The sequence below is a fragment of the Bufo bufo genome, chromosome 6 (assembly GCF_905171765.1).
Source record: "Bufo bufo chromosome 6, aBufBuf1.1, whole genome shotgun sequence".
NCBI classification, from domain to species: Eukaryota; Metazoa; Chordata; class Amphibia; order Anura; family Bufonidae; genus Bufo; species Bufo bufo.
Genome location: NC_053394.1, coordinates 62704886 through 62724365, shown reverse-complemented (window position 1 = coordinate 62724365; position 19480 = coordinate 62704886). Strand labels below are relative to the sequence as shown.

The following is a 19480-nucleotide window of genomic DNA, read 5'->3' as shown; positions in this document are numbered from 1 at the left end:
GCCGGCTACGCGATCAAGTGGACTAAGGTGAGTTAAATTATTTTTTATTTATTTTTAACCCCTCCAGCGCTGTTTTACTATGCATTCTGTATTCAGAATGCTATTATTTTCCCTTATAGCCATGTTATAAGGGAAAATAATAATGATCGGGTCTCCATCTCGATCGTCTCCTAGCAACCGTGCGTGAAAATCGCACCGCATCCGCACTTGCTTGCGGATGCTTGCGATTTTCACGCAACCCTATTCACTTCTATGGGGCCTGCGTTGCGTGAAAAACGCACAAAGAGGAGCATGCTGCGATTTTCACGCAACGCACAAGTGATGCGTGAAAATCACCGCTCATGTGAACAGCCCCATAGAAATGAATGCGTTCACCTCCCGCAACGCATTCGCGCGGAAAACTCGCTCGTGTGAAAGGGGCCTATGAGTAAACGGATATGCTCAATCTGCCACTCTTAGATTCATTACACACAACTGAAGTAGTTCAAGCCTTTTCTTGTTTTAATATTGATGATTTTGGCATACAGCTCATGAAAACCCAAAATTCCTATCTCAAAAAATTAGCATATTTCATCCGACCAATAAAAGAAAAGTGTTTTTAATACAAAAAAAGGTCAACCTTCAAATAATTAAGTTCAGTTATGCACTCAATACTTGGTCGGGAATCCTTTTGCAGAAATGACTGCTTCAATGCGGCGTGGCATGGAGGCAATCAGCCTGTGGCACTGCTGAGGTGTTATGGAGGCCCAGGATGCTTCGATAGCGGCCTTAAGCTCATCCAGAGTGTTGGGTCTTGCGTCTCTCAACATTCTCTTCCCAATATCCCACAGATTCTCTATGGGGTTCAGGTCAGGAGAGTTGGCAGGCCAATTGAGCACAGTAATACCATGGTCAGTAAACCATTTACCAGTGGTTTTGGCACTGTGAGCAAGTGCCAGGTCGTGCTGAAAAATGAAATCTTCATCTCCATAAAGCTTTTCAGCAGATGGAAGCATGAAGTGCTCCAAAATCTCCTGATAGCTAGCTGCATTGACCCTGCCCTTGATAAAACACAGTGGACCAACACCAGCAGCTGACATGGCACCCCAGACCATCACTGACTGTGGGTACTTGACACTGGACTTCAGGCATTTTGGCATTTCCCTTTCCCCTGTCTTCCTCCAGACTCTGGCACCTTGATTTCCAAATGACATGCAAAATTTGCTTTCCTCCGAAAAAAGTACTTTGGACCACTGAGCAACAGTCCAGTGCTGCTTCTCTGTAGCCGAGGTCAGGCGCTTCTGCCGCTGTTTCTGGTTCAAAATTGGCTTGACCTGGGGAATGCGGGACCTGTAGCCCATTTCCTGTACACGGTGGCTCTGGATGTTTCTACTCCAGACTCAGTCCACTGCTTCCGCAGGTCCCCCAAGGTCTGGAATCGGTCCTTCTCCACAATCTTCCTCAGGGTCCGGTCACCTCTTCTCGTTGTGCAGCGTTTTCTGCCACACTTTTTTTCCTTCCCACAGACTTCCCACTGAGGTGCCTTGATACAGCACTCTGAGAACAGCCTATTCGTTCAGAATTTCTTTGTGTCTTACCCTCTTGCTTGAGGGTGTCAATGATGGCCTTCTGGACAGCAGTCAGGTCGGCAGTCTTACCCATGATTGCGGTTTTGAGTAATGAACCAGGCTGGGAGTTTTTAAAAGCCTCAGGAATCTTTTGCAGGTGTTTAGAGTTAATTAGTTGATTCTGATGATTAGGTTAATAGCTTGTTTAGAGAACCTTTTCATGATATGCTAATTTTTTGAGATAGGAACTTTGGGTTTTCATGAGCTGTATGCCAAAATCATCAATATTAAAACAAGAAAAGGCTTGAACTACTTCAGTTGTGTGTAATGAATCTAAAATATATGAAAGTCTAATGTTTATCAGTACATTACAGAAAATAATGAACTTTATCACAATATGCAAATTTTTTGAGAAGAACCTGTATATAAATGGGCCATACAAAGAATACGGTGAAAAACTGTTTAATGTAAAATGCCCTCAAAAGACAAAGGGGCACTGCCTCCGACTGGAGAAGAAAAAGTTCAGTCTCCAGAAGCGTCAAAGCTTCTTTACTGTAAAAACTGTGAATCTGTGGAATAGACTTCCTCAGGATGTGGTCACAGCAGGAACAGTGGACCATTTTAAAAAGGGTTTAGATGAATTCTTAAAAGTAGACAACATTAATGCTTATGAAAACGTGTAGAAATCTGAGTCTCAATTCCTTCAGAGATTCGCATCCCCACCTTTCCCTTGGTTGAACTTGATGGACTATTTTTTCCACTGTATTAACTATGTAACTATTAAATCTGGTCTGTCTTTTTTCAGTGGTGCTCCTGTCTTTTTCCCCTCCTCGGGATGTGGTTATAGATGTGGAAGATACCAAACCATTGCTGGAAAGTCAGGTAATATTCGCTCTGTCCAGCTTCTATTTTGTGCATGGACTATGTCAATGTTGGATATTGTACTTTACATAATAACCTGGGCACATCCAGTCACTGCACGCTGTCGTAGTTATTGCTTCTGAGCACAAAAACTTTACTAATGTCTTGATCAGTGTCCACCACAATGTGTGTTCTCCTTATGTTTTACCAACACCAACCCATCTAGTACACACCAACCAAGTCCATTAGCACTGCGGCTGTCCATGTGTTGTAACCTCAGGACTGACAAATGGTAGATGAAAACCATGTGGCTACAATGAACAATTAATATATCTATTGCCTGTGCTACCCTTACTGCTTTTTCTTGATGTGTCTCTGTGTATATTAATGGTCCCATGCCAACCCCATCTTACAAATCCTGCATTACTAAAACAAAGCGTTCCAGGTATTCCTCCAAGTAATAAACCATGTACATACTTACCATCTTGTTGGCATTCCTGTACAGCAGCAAGACAAGTGGAATCTCTTGAACCTCAATATGAGCAGTCCTGAAAAGGTAGTAATGTGTACAAGTGTCTGTCCCTCTGTGTCAGTCTGTCATCCTATGACTGGGTTTAAGGGCTTGTCTGTGCATATCTATAATACATTTTAGTGCAGGCCAATGAAGCATCAAGAGGCCCTCAAATAACCCTGTTACCGATTGTCCATTACTCTTTACAGTCCATTCCCTATGATACAGAAGGGTAAAATGATGCTAAGACCCTCCCATCGTGTCTGAGACACCTGCGGAGAGAGGGAACCTTGTGCAAATTATGAGATTCATGGATCCCATAGTAGAGAGGGGGGGGATGTCTCTTTGATACATACACCCCATGTTTATAAACCTAAATGTTATGTCATACAAGGCTTCTGTTGGGGTTTTGTAGCTGTATACATGAAGCAAGCCAGGCAATCTGTATAAAATACGATGGACAAGATGACGTAGAGATTGTAACATGGATTATATAGCTTCTCTTGCACATGGCTCTAATTTTTCACTAGTAATAAGAATCAGATTTTAGAACTCCATATTAATCCCTTACATCCAATCCTTACCTGTGAAAAACACTTGTAAGATAATCCATATCTTTGGATTGTTTGGTAGGCTTCAAATGAGGCTCCTTGAGGAGTACAAGACTGGCCAGGTCTACAAACCATGAGGAGGATCTCTGTTCACCATGTTTGCCTGTGGCTGCATGGCCTTGATACAGCATTGGTCTGATGAAAGGATTTGTTCTAGATACAACTACCATATGTATCTTTAAGACATTCTGGCAATATTGAAAGCCACCATTGAAGAAGTGAGACCGATAAAGCTACATTTAGCTAAAGTCTTCTGGGAAAAAGTGGAAGATTGATAGCATGGACACCTTTAGCCATGTCTACCTTTAATCATCTTCCTCCTGTGTTCTATATAGTGGACAGTGTGGAGCCAACAAAGACCTAATGAAACCAGATGGGCACGTTTAGACAGTGCTTGGTCCTAAAATGTATTCAGCCTAGCTTCAGTGTTGGTGTTGGGTTCATGAATGGGAAACACAGTGGTGAAAACGCATTCATGATGTGCATATGCAAAATAGCTTTTTAATTGTTTGACCCAATATAGCTACCTTCAGAGGGAATAGCTACGACCCATACAGCTGCGTTGTACTGGGGTAAATCTGCTTTTACTTTGCACTGTTTGTTTTGATGCATGTTTATTCATCTAGACTAATATTTCTATCGAGATATGAAATAAGATTCACAAAACTTATTTATTAGATATTTGCTTATTGGAAATCGAAAAAAAACATGTTCTTCCTTGGAATCCACTTTGTAGATTATATCAAGGGTTCCGTCATATCATCAGAAATTTGAAATATTTTTGCAATACAACATCTGATAGAGTTGTGCAACTTGTATGAATGAGGTTGTATGTAATTGGAAGCATATAAAGTCACAGTATGACATCATAGATATCTAGAGGTGCTGTTTTATGGCTCTGTGCAACCCAAAACTAGAGTAGCTGTTGTTGTGACTTGACATATGATATATTTCCAGCTGCATGCTACCACAGGCTTTATAGCAGTCACAAGCCCTGCCTGTATAGTAGGTTCGTGGGGGACTCATACCCTGCCGGACCCCTGAAATGTACAGCGGCAGGTGAAGCATGCGCATTACTGCCTATTTCATCTCAATAGGAGTTCCAGATATATACTCCTATAGAGATGAATGGAGTGGCAGTGCACATACTTGAACTGTCACTCCATTTATTTTGAGGGGCCCATGGAGTATAGGCTCCCCATTATCATGATAAGTTGGGGTCCCTGCGGTAAGAATGCCATTGATCTAATGGTAATTCCCTGTCCTGCGGAGAGGGCATAATTTGCTACAACTAGAATACTTCTGTAATGATACCTTTTTAATATTGCGAGACTCTTCCCCCAAATGTCCCCACTTTTGATCCATATGTGGTAGCATCTCCATTTAAGTCAGTGGAGATAAGCTGCAATACCAGGCACAGCCCATGGAGAAAAGTAGGAAAAAAAGCGGACCCCGTGTAACCACTGTGTCATATATGTGTTTACTGTAAATCACTCATATAAATGAAAAATAATTGTTATTTTGGAATATATTGTTCTGGCTTGTTGCTCTTTATATGTTTTCTATGTGATATAATCAGAATGTTTCACAAGTTTATTGCATATAATTTCCAGCTGTTAAGCAGCATGTCAACTGCAGTCGGAAAACTGGCCTCTCCAACCACAGTGCATGTATGTATGTTAGAAAGATGCACTGATGGGTGATCTCTGGGTTTATCAGGACCACTGCTTGGGATTCTGCTGAGAACAGATTTTGGAGAGTATTTATAAGAGATCAGATGTTCATAATAGAGTGAAACCAAAATTCAGTATTTTATCATCGCTAATTCAAATTAATCTCTCCAAAATCTCCACAATGGGTTAAATGAAATATATCACTTAAAAGTGTTGTTTTTTTTTTTACACTTTACATCTGCTGCCCAGTGCCCACTTACAGTGAATATCCACCCTTGAACAACATTTTGTGTTCCTTTTTGTGCTGATTACTATAAAGATATCTTCAAAAATGTAATTAGAGATTCTTTTTTCTGATAAAGAGCTTTGAATCCCCTGCATGGATATAAATTTTAAAAGGTGACATACTGGCTATCTGGTGTCACCACTAGAGGGAGCTCATTGCATTAGATAAGACATGCTCCCTCTAGTGGGGGCTGAAGGTATCCAGCGTGTGTTGGGTTTTCCGAGACTTTTCTACTGATGGCCTATCCTTAGGATTGATCATCAGTAGCTGATCGGTGGGGGTCTGCAATCGGGACGCCCCACCTGATCAGCTGTTTGAGAAGACATTGGAGCTTGCAGTAGTGCCATGGTCTTCTATCAGCTCACCAAGCACAGCTCTGTACATGGTATAGCGTCTGTGCTTGGTCTCACAGCTCAGCCCCATTCACGTCAGTAGGGCTGAGCTGTGACTAGGCCATGGGACTAATGAACGTGATGTTACGTGGTCTAGGCTAAGCTGTGAGAAGGTCGTGGAGCTACTGTGAGTGTTGGTGCCTTCTCAAACAGCTGATCAACAGGGGTCCCCACTGATCAAATACTGATGACCTATCCAGAGGATTAGTCATCAGTATAAAAGATTTGGAAAAACCCTTTTAAACCAACATCTATGCAAAAGATTTGGAACGGAATCAGAAAAAATGGATCTCCAACATCTATAAAGCTATATAAAGACATTAATGGACACAACATGATGGTAAAAGGTAGGTATTCACATTCATTTCAGGTTGTTTTTAGTTACAAGTGACCTTTTTTTTCCTGGCAAAGCAGATATTGTACAGTAATTTAGGCACCAGCCATGGGAGGCAGCAGTTTTTTAAGTGATATAATAAACCCTTCGGGAATTTGTGGCACATCGTGTGAATTTCACAGATTTTCTGTAATTCTTTGTAATTGGGTTGTTTAATAAGGTAAGTTTCTCTTTGTTTGCCGGGTTCTGAAGAATGTGTTTTCCTAATTTTATAATGCACATTTATTACATACGAGATGCCAATCCTAAACTAAATCAAAATAAAAATCTGCTGTTCTGTTCTTCAGAATTTGATTATTATAATTCAGATTGGCACTTTTAGTGTGTAATAAACTGAGAAAACTAACAAAATTCAAAATCTGTGTGTACTAGGTGACATTGACCGCTCTTGCTATATAATATAACAATAATGATGATATCGATCATTTTAAACTTCTCAGTTTTAATGTGCTTTTATTTTCCTTTTTTTCCCTTGGTGACTTTTTTTTTTTTTTTTTTTAAAAAGCTTCAAGAAAAGGTAAGAATCCTTGTAATATCAGTATATTTCAAAATATATACTGTGATATTCAGCGGCTTTATGTGACCGAGACCCTGGAAGTTCTGATAGATGACACTATATGCATTCATTTTCCATGGGAAATCTGTCCAGTTGTAGAGAAAAATGAATTCCTTGTTCGCTTTGGCAACCAAGTTGTATTTACATTGCTCCAATGCACATAAAACCGTATAGTAAAATAAAATATTTTTGATACAAAATGTACAGCTGTTCTATGTTTACAACAGCTGGAGCTGTAGGAGGGAACGGAGTTGCCATAGACCCTACAGTGAAACTTCCCGGTGGGCCGGTGCCCAGGAGGCTGCCTGAGCCCTCCTCACGGCCAGCCAGTGGAAGGTTTTGGGAATGTATTTTGTGCTACAGGGGAAGTATTTTGTGCACTGTGGTATTTGTCTCAGTTGGGGTGAATAATATACCACAATATGGTATATCTGGCCTAGCCTAATTGCGTTAGTCCTGCCTTCTGCCACTTTGGACCAGATTACAAAATGGGAATACTTTTTAGTTTTTTCCAAGGCCACTTTCCCAGTCTGCTCCTGAGCTGTAAATACAGACCTGCGTGTTTCCATGGTTACAGACTACAAACACTGTTTAGTCTGATCCTTTAGTCATACTCTATTCGATCTGTCCCAGCTTCTAGGTAGCATACATTTTGCAGATTGGCATGAAACTGAGGACACATTGAAGAGTTTGTGGCTGCTAGGTCAGACTACACAAGGTATGCCTGTAGTCTGTAACCATGGAGACACAGGTCTGTATAGAAGCTTTAACTAAACAATGTTGCAAAGTTACTTCATACTTTTTTTTTTTTCTTTTTTTTTATGCATAAATTAAATTGTTGCCATGGTGGATATATCATTAACATTACATTACATATGGTAAATCTTGGCAAGAGTTGAATTTTTGTCACCAAGAAGCATCAATCAATCATTTTTGTTTTAATTGCACAATGACTTGGGCATCACTGGCTACCATATTACCTCAAAACCATGGACCATCTTATGCCTTTAGGAAACTCTGGTCCTCAAGTCAAGCCATGCACCTGTCTCAGACATGATCCATACAGGTTCTTAGTCTCAGGATGGAAAGAAGAACTCTCCCATTCAATGATGACCAGCGTAGATATTAAAACCAATGAGCCATCAAACCACAAGAAATATTAGAAAGCTGAAAAACTATATAACCTGCTGCATGACTTGTATGTCAGCTCTATTTTCGAGTGGATCCTATTGACTTTAATGGGGTCCATCCACTTTTATCGGTTTTGACAGCAAGAATAGCAATGCAGGCTACGCTATTTTTGCAGCCAAAGAAACCCTGACAAATAGAAGACCCTCCAAGATTCCTACTGTGAAATGCGTCCTGCAGTATTTCCAAGTAACTAGCTCCATGTCATTTTAAGTATGCAGCAAGAATACAAAATATAACAAACCAAAGAAGTTTGTTTCCCAAGGTGTCCAGTTAAGAGTTTTCCTGATTAATATTCATGCAGAGGAAACCGAATCTACATGCAGTGGTTTTCTATCTGGCAGGCGTTCAGTACTCATTGTTTTTTCCAGTGTTTGCTCAGTAACTCTTAATGACATACGATCCCGCGTAAAAAACGATTTCAAGTGTCTTTTAATTGAGAGAGGGGAATTATGGTAGAAGCAGAAAGGCCAAGTTATTCTTATCTGCTGGTAATGCCCATGTTTTCTTGGCTGCTTATAGCTATGAGTAAGTATATCAATATTCTAAACTCGTGAGAGAGGGGAATTCCTTCAAACGGTCAGAGATTATTATTTTTTATAAGAATGTATTTGTTTGGATTGTGTGTTCTTGTAATTCTGTTGAAGTTGCTGACTATTTTCGTAGGGTTTGCATGTATTTAGTATATCCCAGGCCATTGAGTTTTATGAAAACACTATTATAAAGTTTTAACAGCTGCAGTATGCTACTTAACCAGTAGGTGAGAGCTGTCTCTTTAGTGCCACCTGTACATAGCTACCCTGTAAGTCAATGTCTGGCCCATTATAGAGCCTTTAAAGGATAACTGTCACACTTAGACCCTAATTTCAATTTTCATATATGTAGTTACTAATAACATGATATTCCAGAATCAGTTACTATTAGACTGACTTACCCCATATTTAATAAGATTCAGCCCTTAGCAACCAGTCTGCATAAAACTGCAATTTCACTTTTCAGTTAAGATGGCCGCCACTGCCCTCACCCTGAGGCTAATCCTGCCTGCCCTCACTAGCCAGTAACAATAGCCCCCCGAAAGTGTCAGTAACCAGAGCCCTCCCCCTAAAGGGTTAATCTCCTGCAGCAGGGGTCCTCTTACCACATGTTGCTTTCATTTATACACTGAGCAGACAGCAGATCTCCCTTCCCTGGTCTGCGCTGCTTCCACTCTGCATTGTCCAGCTCTGCTGAGTGAGGGAGCGTCTGCCAAGCGCAGGGACAGGGAGAAGTGCACACAGCCCAGGCACTGTTATCAGCTGCTGGGGAGGACCTGGCTTTAATCATTTACTTACAGTCCCTGGCTGTCAGTAATCTGACCTTGCACGCAGCCTGCTTCTGCGTCCTCCGTCCTTCAACAGATAGACGGACCATGCCTAGCAACCCTATTTTAAGCACAGGTAAAAGTAGGCAGTACAGGGAACAAAAATGTGGAATTAAGGGGTAATTGAATACACAGTGAAAAGTTGAAATAGGGCCACCAAGGAGATATTAATCACCACAATCCAATACTCAAAAAAAAAAAAAAAAAAAAAACGACAGTTATACTTTAACTGGATTTGAGATTTCAGCTAAACCATAGGCTCCCATCCGTAAACTGCCTTTTTGGAGCAGGGTACTAGTTGGCTGGAGGACATTACTTTAATGCAGCTCTTGGGGAAAACCGGTTCTTTTTGCAGACATCCAGCTAGTGTAGGGAGTCTTGTAGGTAATGTCCCCTAAGTGAGTGCTTGCTTCCTTCTGGAGGAGAGCTAATTGGATTATATTTTCTTTTGGAGCATTGCTTGTAAGACTCCCTACACAACGAGAACCAGTACTCGTCCCTAGAACAGTTGGTGGTAACCTACACTGTTTATTGCACAATATTATGCAGTTGGGACTATTCTAGGGTAGGATTCACACATACCTGACCCTTTTTACACTATATTATATTCTCTCTATGCTGTACTGCCAATCTACACCACAATGATTATCTGGCTTCATGTCCTTTTTTTCTAAAGTATTTTGTGTCTTGGGCTACTTTCACACTAGCGTTAGGTTTGTCCAGCAGGTTGTTCTGTCAGGGGAAAAGCCTTATGGATCTGTACTTACGCTTGCACACGTGTGCTGCCGGAAGTCCGACCCGGACCCATTCACCATAATTGGTACAGGCCAGAGGTCCGGCCACAGCACTGCAAACGTGCAGAGAGGCGGCCGGACAAAAACTGCAGCACACTTGTGCAAGCGTTGGTACAGATCCGGCAGGCTGTTCCCCTGCCGGCCAAACCTAACACTAGTGTGAAAGTAGTCTTAAAAATATTAGATTCCTAAATAATTGACTGCTATAGTCTTATGAATCTTGGTCCAACTAATTGCCTATTGTAAACGTAGATGTTCATGGGGTTATTGACGCTAAACCTGTTGTTAATGTGCGGGAAAACCTGTATAAACGACAATATTGTCACTAAACTGCAGTTTGCATCCTATCCAGAAGGTGGCGATATTTATCCCAGCAAACATGTATGTGTTGGGTCTATACTATGTGTATAAATAGTTGGAAACCTGCACAAGTGACAAATCATTTGTTTCTTTAATAGGAAGAAGAAACTGTAGATTGGTGGAGTAAATATTATTCCTCCATCGGAGAACCTGAAAAATGCGGCCAATATTTGCAGAAAGGTTATGATACACTTAAGGTAAATAGTCAGATCGGTTTACCTATGATTATTATTTATTAGGAAAGAGCCATTCATTCCATGGCCCTGTACATATAAAAAGGGGTATACAAACATAATGTAAAACAAGTACAATAAGCATGAACAAGATGAGTTATAAACTGATACAGAAGGAGAGAGGATCCTGCCCGCAAGGACTTACATTCTACAAGGATGGGCAAAGGATACAGTAGGTGAGGGTAGAAGCTGGACATACGGTGGTATAGTGGCAGCAGGGATACTGTAGGTCGGAGGTTTGTGTGGAGAGGTGGATTTCCATGTTTCTTTTGAAGGTTTCCATTGTAGGTGAGAGTCTGATACGTTGAGTTGTGTAGAGATTTCCAGAGTATGGGGGATGTACCTTTCTCACTATGGAAACAACCAAAACTCTCATTGTTTCCCTGATCCACACCCGCCTTGATTACTGCAACTCCCTATTAATTGGCCTCCCCCTCACCAGACTCTCCCCTCTCCAATCCATTCTTAATGCAGCAGCCAGGGTCACCTATCTGTCCAACCGCTACTCTGATGCCTCCGCCCTGTGCCAGTCATTGCACCGGCTACCCATACACTATAGAATCCAATTCAAACTGCTCGTCCTCCCCCACAAAGCCCCCCACAGTGCTGCACCACCCTACATCTCTTCCCTCATCTCCGTCTACCATCCTACCCGTGCTCTCCGTTCAGCCAATGACTTACGACTGACTTCCACAAAAATCCGAACCTCTCTCTCCCGGCTCCAAGATTTCTCCCGAGCTGCACCGGTTCTCTGGAATGCCCTACCCCAAGAAATCGGGCTTAATATCAACATGCACAGTTTTAAGCGTTCGCTAAAAACACATTTTTTTTTCAGGGTGGCCTCACCTCCCCTGATCTAACCTCCCATAGCTCATTCATAATTCTCTGAAGCTGAGCCTCCACTGCACCCAGAGGCACTTCATATATTGGCTGCTGACCGGCTCATGTGGCTTTATATCTGGTCCCCTATTCTCCCAAGATGGCTGGACTATCGTACATAACAAGCACTTCTATCTTTTTGTGTCACCCCTATCCCCTCATAGATTGTAAGCTCTTGCGAGCAGGGTCCTCATTCCTCTTGTCGTAGTAACCAACTTGTCTGTTGCTATGTTATTTATGACGGTTTGTACATGAACCCCTGAATTATAAGGTGCTGCGGAATATGTTGCCGCTATATAAATGAAGATTATTATTATTATTATTATTATTATTATTAGAGGCGATTGTGGGAAGAGGAGATAAGAGGAGAGTAGAGTAGGCTGAAGGTGTAAACTGAGAAGAACAGGCGTCCTAGGGTAGAGCCTTGAGGGACACCTATGCATGTTTATACAATTATATTTTCTTTTCACATTCCAGGTGTATAACTGTGAGCTGGAGGATGAGTTTAGCGGCCTGACAGATTTTTGTGAAACCTTTAAGCTGTACAGAGGGAAGTCCGAAGATAGTGATGATCCATCAGTAGTTGGAGAGTTTAAGGTAAGAAGTTCATCCCCATTACCTCAAATGTATGCAGCCTCTCAAACCTTTACCATAAATAAATCCTGACCAATCCAGAACTGGAATCGCATAACCTAGTAAAGGTGATGGCATATTGGCACGTCACTCTTGCTGTGTGTCGGCCCTGCAGGGATGTGGCATTAGGATGAAGAGGATAGGAGTGGTGGTTGAGGCAATGAGGGTAGTTGGAGTCCTCACAGTGGCTAATCCCGACTCCAGCACTTTCCCCGGCCGTGACTGAGGGGTGAAACCCATCTTCCCCTCGGGCACACCCTGGTCTTTTGGGGTCTGCTGCCTGGTGGTGGCTGGGGTGCACCTGATAAGGAAGGATGAGCAACAGGGTGCTAGGCAGGAGGACAGGAGGACGATGGCTATGATCGGGTATAGAGAACAGACCAAGTCTCTCCTTTACTGATATTTATAGGAGTCACAGTACAAATATATGCAGCAGGCACAATCCTGAAGTGTTTTACAGAGTAGACTTTCCCAACAGGCTGTGTAAAGAGGGTGGCTATTATGATAGTAATCCACCCTGAGTCTGGTCACTGGCAATCTTCCCAAAATGACTAAAATCGTGCAATTCCTCAAAATATCTCTGCAGTGCCTAACTGCGGGATGTAGTCCTAGATCAGATGGCCAGTCCATCTCAGAAGTGTGACAGGCGCCAGAAGAAAATAACCATTGCCACGAACAGTAAAGTCTAAAGCCGTATAAGTGCATTATCTTTACTGACTCAGTCGAAGCACAGTCTCCATAGGCCTCAACCATCTGCAAAATTCACTGCTTCATTCTCTGAGGATACTCCTTAGCAAAGCTGCTTTTTCTCGCAGCTTTCACTCGCAGGAATAGTGTTTTACTGGAACAGGGTTCTGTCTTGGCCTGCTTGGCAAGAGCACACGTTAGACAGGTCTTCACTCTATCTTCCTTACTTGCAGACTCTCTAACTAGGGGAAAATGGGACTAGCCCATTACCTGGCAACTAACTGACAAACTCCAAGTTAATTGTTTCCTACCTATACATAGCCTTTTTGGATTACATAGTGCATGGATCATACATAATAAGCATCACAGTGAACACGTTTACCACTTCAGTAATCCACTTGGTATTAACACTTTAGCAGTGGACCTGGTATTAAGCCTTTATCAGTGAACGTGATATTTACCCTTTAGCAGTGAATGTGGTATTAACCCTTTTAGCAGTGAACCAGCGGGTCATTGCACTCTGCCATTCATGTGCCACCAACCCCCGTGGCTATTCTTCTGCTTCTACTGAATGTGACATTGGTGGATCTCTGTAAGACTCTGTTCACATTAGGTCAGAGAACTAGGTTTGGTGTATATGCTAGAGAAAAATCCCGGCCTATACACCAAACCTGTCTGTAGGGTTTCATTTAACTGAAAGTATATATACAAAGAATTGAGAACAGCACCAGTGTCTCTCACCCAAAGGAATCAGGAAGGCAACAGGTCATCCAGCCAAAGAATCCTCACCAGCCATATACCAATGATGAAAAATACATGAAAAAGGCTAGGATATAGCCTTATCTATAAAGTGTTGAAAAGCTTTGTGTACTGTGATATAAATCAATAAAAAGTCACATGGAAGAGAGTCAGGGGCCAAAAGTGTCATTTTCACCTCTGTCAGGCTGGTATGTCTTTTATGTATATATATTTTTTTACTTTTCTACTGTATAGAAAAGCATAGTCAACTATGCTATTCTATCCAGGGGCATCCTTAAAAATACAGTATACTGCACAGTAAACATATTTTTAGCATGGGATTCTATGGATGAAATATGCCCGTGTGTCTATACAGTAGCAAACATCTGGGCATTCCGCTAGATCAGGCATGCTCAACCTGCGGCCCTCCAGCTATTGAAAAACTACAACTCCCAGCATGCCCAAACAGTCTACAGCTATCGGCCTACAGCAGGGCATTGTGGGAGTTGTAGTTTTACAACAGCTGGAGGGCCGCAGGTTGAGCATGCCTGCGCTAGATGTAGCTGTTGGGAGTTTACCCTGATATATACGTCCTGAGGAAGGCTCTAACGTGATACGAACAGAGCCTAAGCGTGTGGCGATCTGTTAGTGTCACCCACTGGCCTCCTCTTCCATTACCACAGTCTAAAGGCATTCAGGCTACTGCTTAGCATTAAGATATTTTTCTTTATCCATTTAACTTGTTTTAGGGAACTTTCCGCGTATACCCTCTCTCCGATGACCCAAGTGTCCCAGCCCCTCCTCGACAATTCCGGGAGCTGCCGGACAGTGGACCCCAGGAATGCATTGTTCGGATCTACATCATCAGAGGTATAGATCTTCAACCCAAGGATAGTAATGGACTGGTGAGTGCTCCACTACTTCTATGTTTGGTTTCTCCTGTCTCCACCACTCTGTATATAAGAAGCATTCATTTATGTGTTTGCTTCTAGTGTGATCCATACATCAAAATTACTTTAAGTAAGAAAGTAATTGAGGACCGGGATAATTTCATACCCAACACTCTAAATCCAGTCTTCGGAAGGTACGTCACAGAATCTTCTACATGTTTACAAAGAAATGAAGATAGACTTAGTCAGCTGAAATATTTTACGTTAAGGTCTGTGACTCCACAGGCAAGAGTAACTTCTGCCACCTGATACAGGGCTGTACAACAGCAGTTGCCAAATTGATACCCTCCTATGTGACATCAGTCGGTGCTTGTCTGCTATTGGCTGAAGAAGTTATGCTCTACTGGTCCCCATCATATACTGTACACATCTCTATTAAAGGATAACTGTCACATTTAGACCCTAATTTCAATTTTCATATATGTAGTTACTAATAACATGATATTCCAGAATCCGTTACTATTAGACTGACTTACCCCATATTTAATAAGATTCAGCCCTTAGCAACCAGTCTGCATAAAACTGCAATTTCACTATTCAGTTAAGATGGCCACCACTGCCCTTACCCTGAGGCTAATCCTGCCTGCCCTCACTAGCCAGTAACAATAGCCCCCCAAAAGTGTCAGTAACTAGAGCCCTCCCAACTAAAGGGTTAATCTCCTGCAGCACAAAGGGGTCCTCTTATCACATGTTGCTTTCATTTATACACTGAGCAGACGGCAGATCTCCCTTCCCTGTTGTGCACTGCTTCCACTCTGCATTCTCCAGCTCTGCTGAGTGAGGGAATGTCTGCCAACCGCAGGGATAGGGAGAAGTGCACACACCCCAGGCACTGTTATCAGCTGCTGGGGAGGACCTGGCTTTAATCATTTACTGACAGTCCCTGGCTGTCAGTAATGTGAGCCTGCACGCTGCGTGCTCCGTCTTTTAACAGATAGACGGACCATGCCTAGCAACCCTATTTTAAGCACAGGTAAAAGTAGGCAGTACAGGGAACAAAAATGTGGAATTAAGGGGTAATTGAATACACAGTGAAAAGTTGAAATAGGGCCACCAAGGAGATATTAATCACCACAATCCAATACTCCAAAAAGAAAATACGACAGTTATCCTTTAATACTGAGACATTAGTATTATAGTCCTTTGTAGTGACTTCCTACTGCATTTGGACCAATGCTCAGTAGGAATTAACTTATTTGGACCAGGGCAGTTAGCTCTGTATTAAGGGTATTCTGTCAAGAGTAAATGCAGGGCGTGGTCAGAGACAGGAAGTCAGTTTAGTGCAGCTTTAGCCAATAGCTGCAGAGGAGGAAGTGATGTTAGAAGGGGGAGGTTCCACTTTTTCAACTGCTGCTTTAGACCCTAGAAACATGCAGTGGTAAGATGTAAGCTCATGGACATATAAGGCACAGAAAACCTTACAAACTTGCATTTTTGAGAGTCGCATCATTTTTGGTGGATTTGATAAAGGGGGTTGTCCAATACTGATGGCCTGTCCTCAGAACAGAGCAGATGTACATGTGGACAGCATTCCCAGAGATACAACGTGGGTGAGTGCACACTTCAGAGGGTTTGGTCCAACTCACCGCAACGTAGATTTAAACAAAGCACAAGGAGAGGCTGCACTCTAAAAGGATGCAATTCTAGTAGTGATTTTAATCCATATGCAATCTTTCAGCTGAAAAGCCTTCTTTCCTCAGGATGGGTCATCAGTATGAGAGTATGTGTGGGGTTTGAGACATGGCACCTCCACCAGTCAGTTGTTTGAAGAGGCTGTGGCACTCCATTGAGCGTTGTTGCCTCCTCACAGCATACCAAGTACAGCACTATCCATTGGATAGCGGCTGTGCTTGGTATTTTTGCTCAGCCACATTCACTTGGAGTGTCTCTTCAAACAGCTGATCTCAGGGGTGCCGGGATTTGGACTCCCAGCGATCACATACTGGGGGAAAGGTCATCAGTAATAAAACACTTGGACAAACTGTCAAGAAAACCATTATAAGAACATAAAGGGTTTGTCCCATGAAGACAACTTATCTTGTATCCACCGGATATGCGGCGTCCCTGCCGATCACAAGAAAAGAGGCCCGTGCTCTCCCATTTGAATGGAGTATTGATCACGCATGCACACTGCTGCTCCATTCAGCTCTATGGGGCTGCCAAAGAAAGCCGAGCTCTTGTACTATATTTTCGGCTGTCTCATAAAGATAAATGGAGTAGCGGATATGCATGTGTGTCTGCTGCTCCACTCAGACAAGGAGCACAGGCCCACGTTCCTGTGATCAGCGGGGGCCCCAGGAGTTGGACCCCTGTCAGTCACTTGTTCCCTATCCTGTGAATAGGGGATACATTTTCTTCATGAAACAACCCCTTTACTAAAGAGCTATGCTATATCCCATATCTATAATCAATGTTACCAACTCAGGAACAGACATTACTCATTAGAAGCTCCTGGCAGCCAGCATGGCCTCACTCAATATTCTCATTGTTGCTTAATCTCTATTTTTCACCTATTTACCATATTTTTCTGCTTGTTTTTACTTTTGGATCATATAGTAAACTTGCATTTGGCCAAAGAGCAGATCTTCTAAATCTAGAAGCTTTATGAACAGAAAACCCAGTCTCAAATCTAAATCTATTCCTGGTGTTGGAAACCCCTTTCTGCCTGTGTAACCTAAACATGTTTTCTTTAATTAACATTTTCTAAATCTTGTCCCTGCAGAATGTACGAACTGAGCTGCTTCTTACCTCAAGAGAAAGATCTGAAGATCTCGGTGTATGACTATGACGTTCTGACACGAGATGAAAAAGTAGGAGAAACCACAATAGACTTGGAAAACAGATTCCTTTCACGGTTTGGAAGCCATTGTGGGTTACCGCAGACCTACTGTGTGTAAGTTTGAATAATTTCACGTCAGGCTTACCACTGCTTAATTCTGGCCATGGTTACATTCATGCAGAGATTGATCGTCATCAGAGTCTGTTTTAGAATTCATGCTAGATAGGAATATGGTTTGGGTTATTTAAAACATAAGCTAGACTTGATATCGTAGTGACTAATGGCCCTCTGTAAGACTAAAAATCTTCATGATATTCTATAACAGTGTTCCTCAACTCTAGTCCTCAGGCCCAGCTGCTAGCCATGTTTTTAGGATTTCCTTAGTATTGAGCATGTAATATAATTAGTGTCAGTGCATCAGGACTTACCACAGGTAATCATTCTGTAGGATATTCTGAAATCCTGAACGGCAGGTGGGCCCTAAGGACTGGAGTTGAGGAACACTGCTCTATAAGACCGACTATCTCCACCTTTTAACACCATATTGATTCAACATGTTTTTATAGGGGACCTCCAGCCCCCCTCCATGCATAATTATTGAATTAAATGATACAATTCTGCTGCCACAAGGGGGAGCTTGCTGCATACTATGTTATTTACCTGTTATACAGAAATTCCTAAGCTCCCTCTAGTGATGGCAAAAATTTTATAAGTTAAAGGAATTTTTTGAGCCAATAAAAAATATAGAAATGTTTCTATGTGTTTAAATGCTCACCAGGTGAGGCCACCATAGATCAGAGGTTTTATTTTTATTATTTTGTCCAGCTTTGTATGGCACCTTTGTTTTGATACTGCCAGGGATTGCTGTTGGCAAGATTACCTTGTAAAGAACTACGTAGCGCTGTAAATACTTACTGTCTTGAGTCTTGACAAAGAACACAGCTCTACTACTTGGGGACCTTTCTACCATTTTATTGCACACAGACTCTGCAATGTCTGCTGCTCAGATTGTGAAACATGATCCTCTCCTGAGATGGGAAGTCAGAGTCAGGGAGTAATGGACATAAGAGGCATATGATGTGTGATATCCTGTACTGGAGAGAGGTGAAAAGGGAAGATAACTACATGTTCAGAGTACAGAACCTCACACAAGCAGGAGATAAACACCAGGGTCATAGTGATGTGACTGCATGAGAGACTTGATTACAGAAAGATCTTTGCTACAGACACTAAGTAAACCATTCACACACAAGTTAAGAGTTCGAAAACCTCTTTAAATATGGCTCTGCACTATAAAGTTATATTAGGAAGTTACCTTAGATGGATAGACAGACTCGTAGGACTGTAGCCTTCTTGGCCTCGGAATAGTTTAACAGAGGAATAAGGACAAAAGGCGTCTGTTTCATTATTTAATACTATAGTAGGTTTTATGGGCAGGGATTTATCAGAGACTAGTTGATAAAAGTTTGAGATTTAATTTGCTTGATTCCTTTTATTTTACAGATCAGGGATAAATCAGTGGAGGGATCAACTCAAACCCGCACAGATCTTACAGAATGTCGCCCGCTTAAAAGCCGTTCCTCCTCCTGTATACTCAGAAAATGGAACAAAAGCCACCTTTGCAGGCCGGGAGTATTCACTGGAAAACTTTGGTGAGCCATATGACCTGTGATAGTCCAGTGCTCAGTATGCTTCTATTCAGGCCTAAGGGTACTTTCACACTTGCGGCAAAGGATTCCCGCAATCCGGACGCAAACGGGTCGCATTTGTCAGTCGGATCTGGATGCGAAAAACGGATCCGGTATTTATTTATTTTCACAGATTTAAAGGTCTGCGCATGCACGGACAGGAAGATCGGAACCGTCAATGCGGCAATTTTAATGCCGGATCCGGCACTAATACATTTCAATGGAAATTAATGCCGGATCCGGCATTCCGGCAAGTGTTCAGGATTTTTGGCCGGAGAGAATAATGCAGCATGCTGCGGTATTTTCTCCGGCCAAAAAACGTAAGAGGGACTGAACTGATGCATCCTGAATGGATTGCTC

The 19480-nt window shown here is 42.2% G+C and overlaps 1 protein-coding gene across 8 annotated transcripts in view; it reads left to right on the top strand.

Moving 5' to 3' along the window:
* Positions 1 to 19480, top strand: part of MYOF (myoferlin) — a 210525-nt gene that overhangs the window by 167751 nt on the left and 23294 nt on the right. For 4 of the 8 annotated variants that reach the window (XM_040437962.1, XM_040437959.1, XM_040437965.1 and 1 more), the window contains 9 exons: positions 2353 to 2429; positions 2914 to 2964; positions 6781 to 6792; positions 10632 to 10730; positions 12123 to 12242; positions 14453 to 14608; positions 14696 to 14787; positions 17376 to 17546; positions 18936 to 19084. In XM_040437962.1, the coding sequence (XP_040293896.1) occupies positions 2353 to 2429; positions 2914 to 2964; positions 6781 to 6792; positions 10632 to 10730; positions 12123 to 12242; positions 14453 to 14608; positions 14696 to 14787; positions 17376 to 17546; positions 18936 to 19084 (927 nt within the window). The remainder of the gene's footprint in view (positions 1 to 2352; positions 2430 to 2913; positions 2965 to 6780; positions 6793 to 10631; positions 10731 to 12122; positions 12243 to 14452; positions 14609 to 14695; positions 14788 to 17375; positions 17547 to 18935; positions 19085 to 19480) is intronic. The other 4 variants (XM_040437964.1, XM_040437967.1, XM_040437966.1 and 1 more) reach the window with 2 other exon arrangements.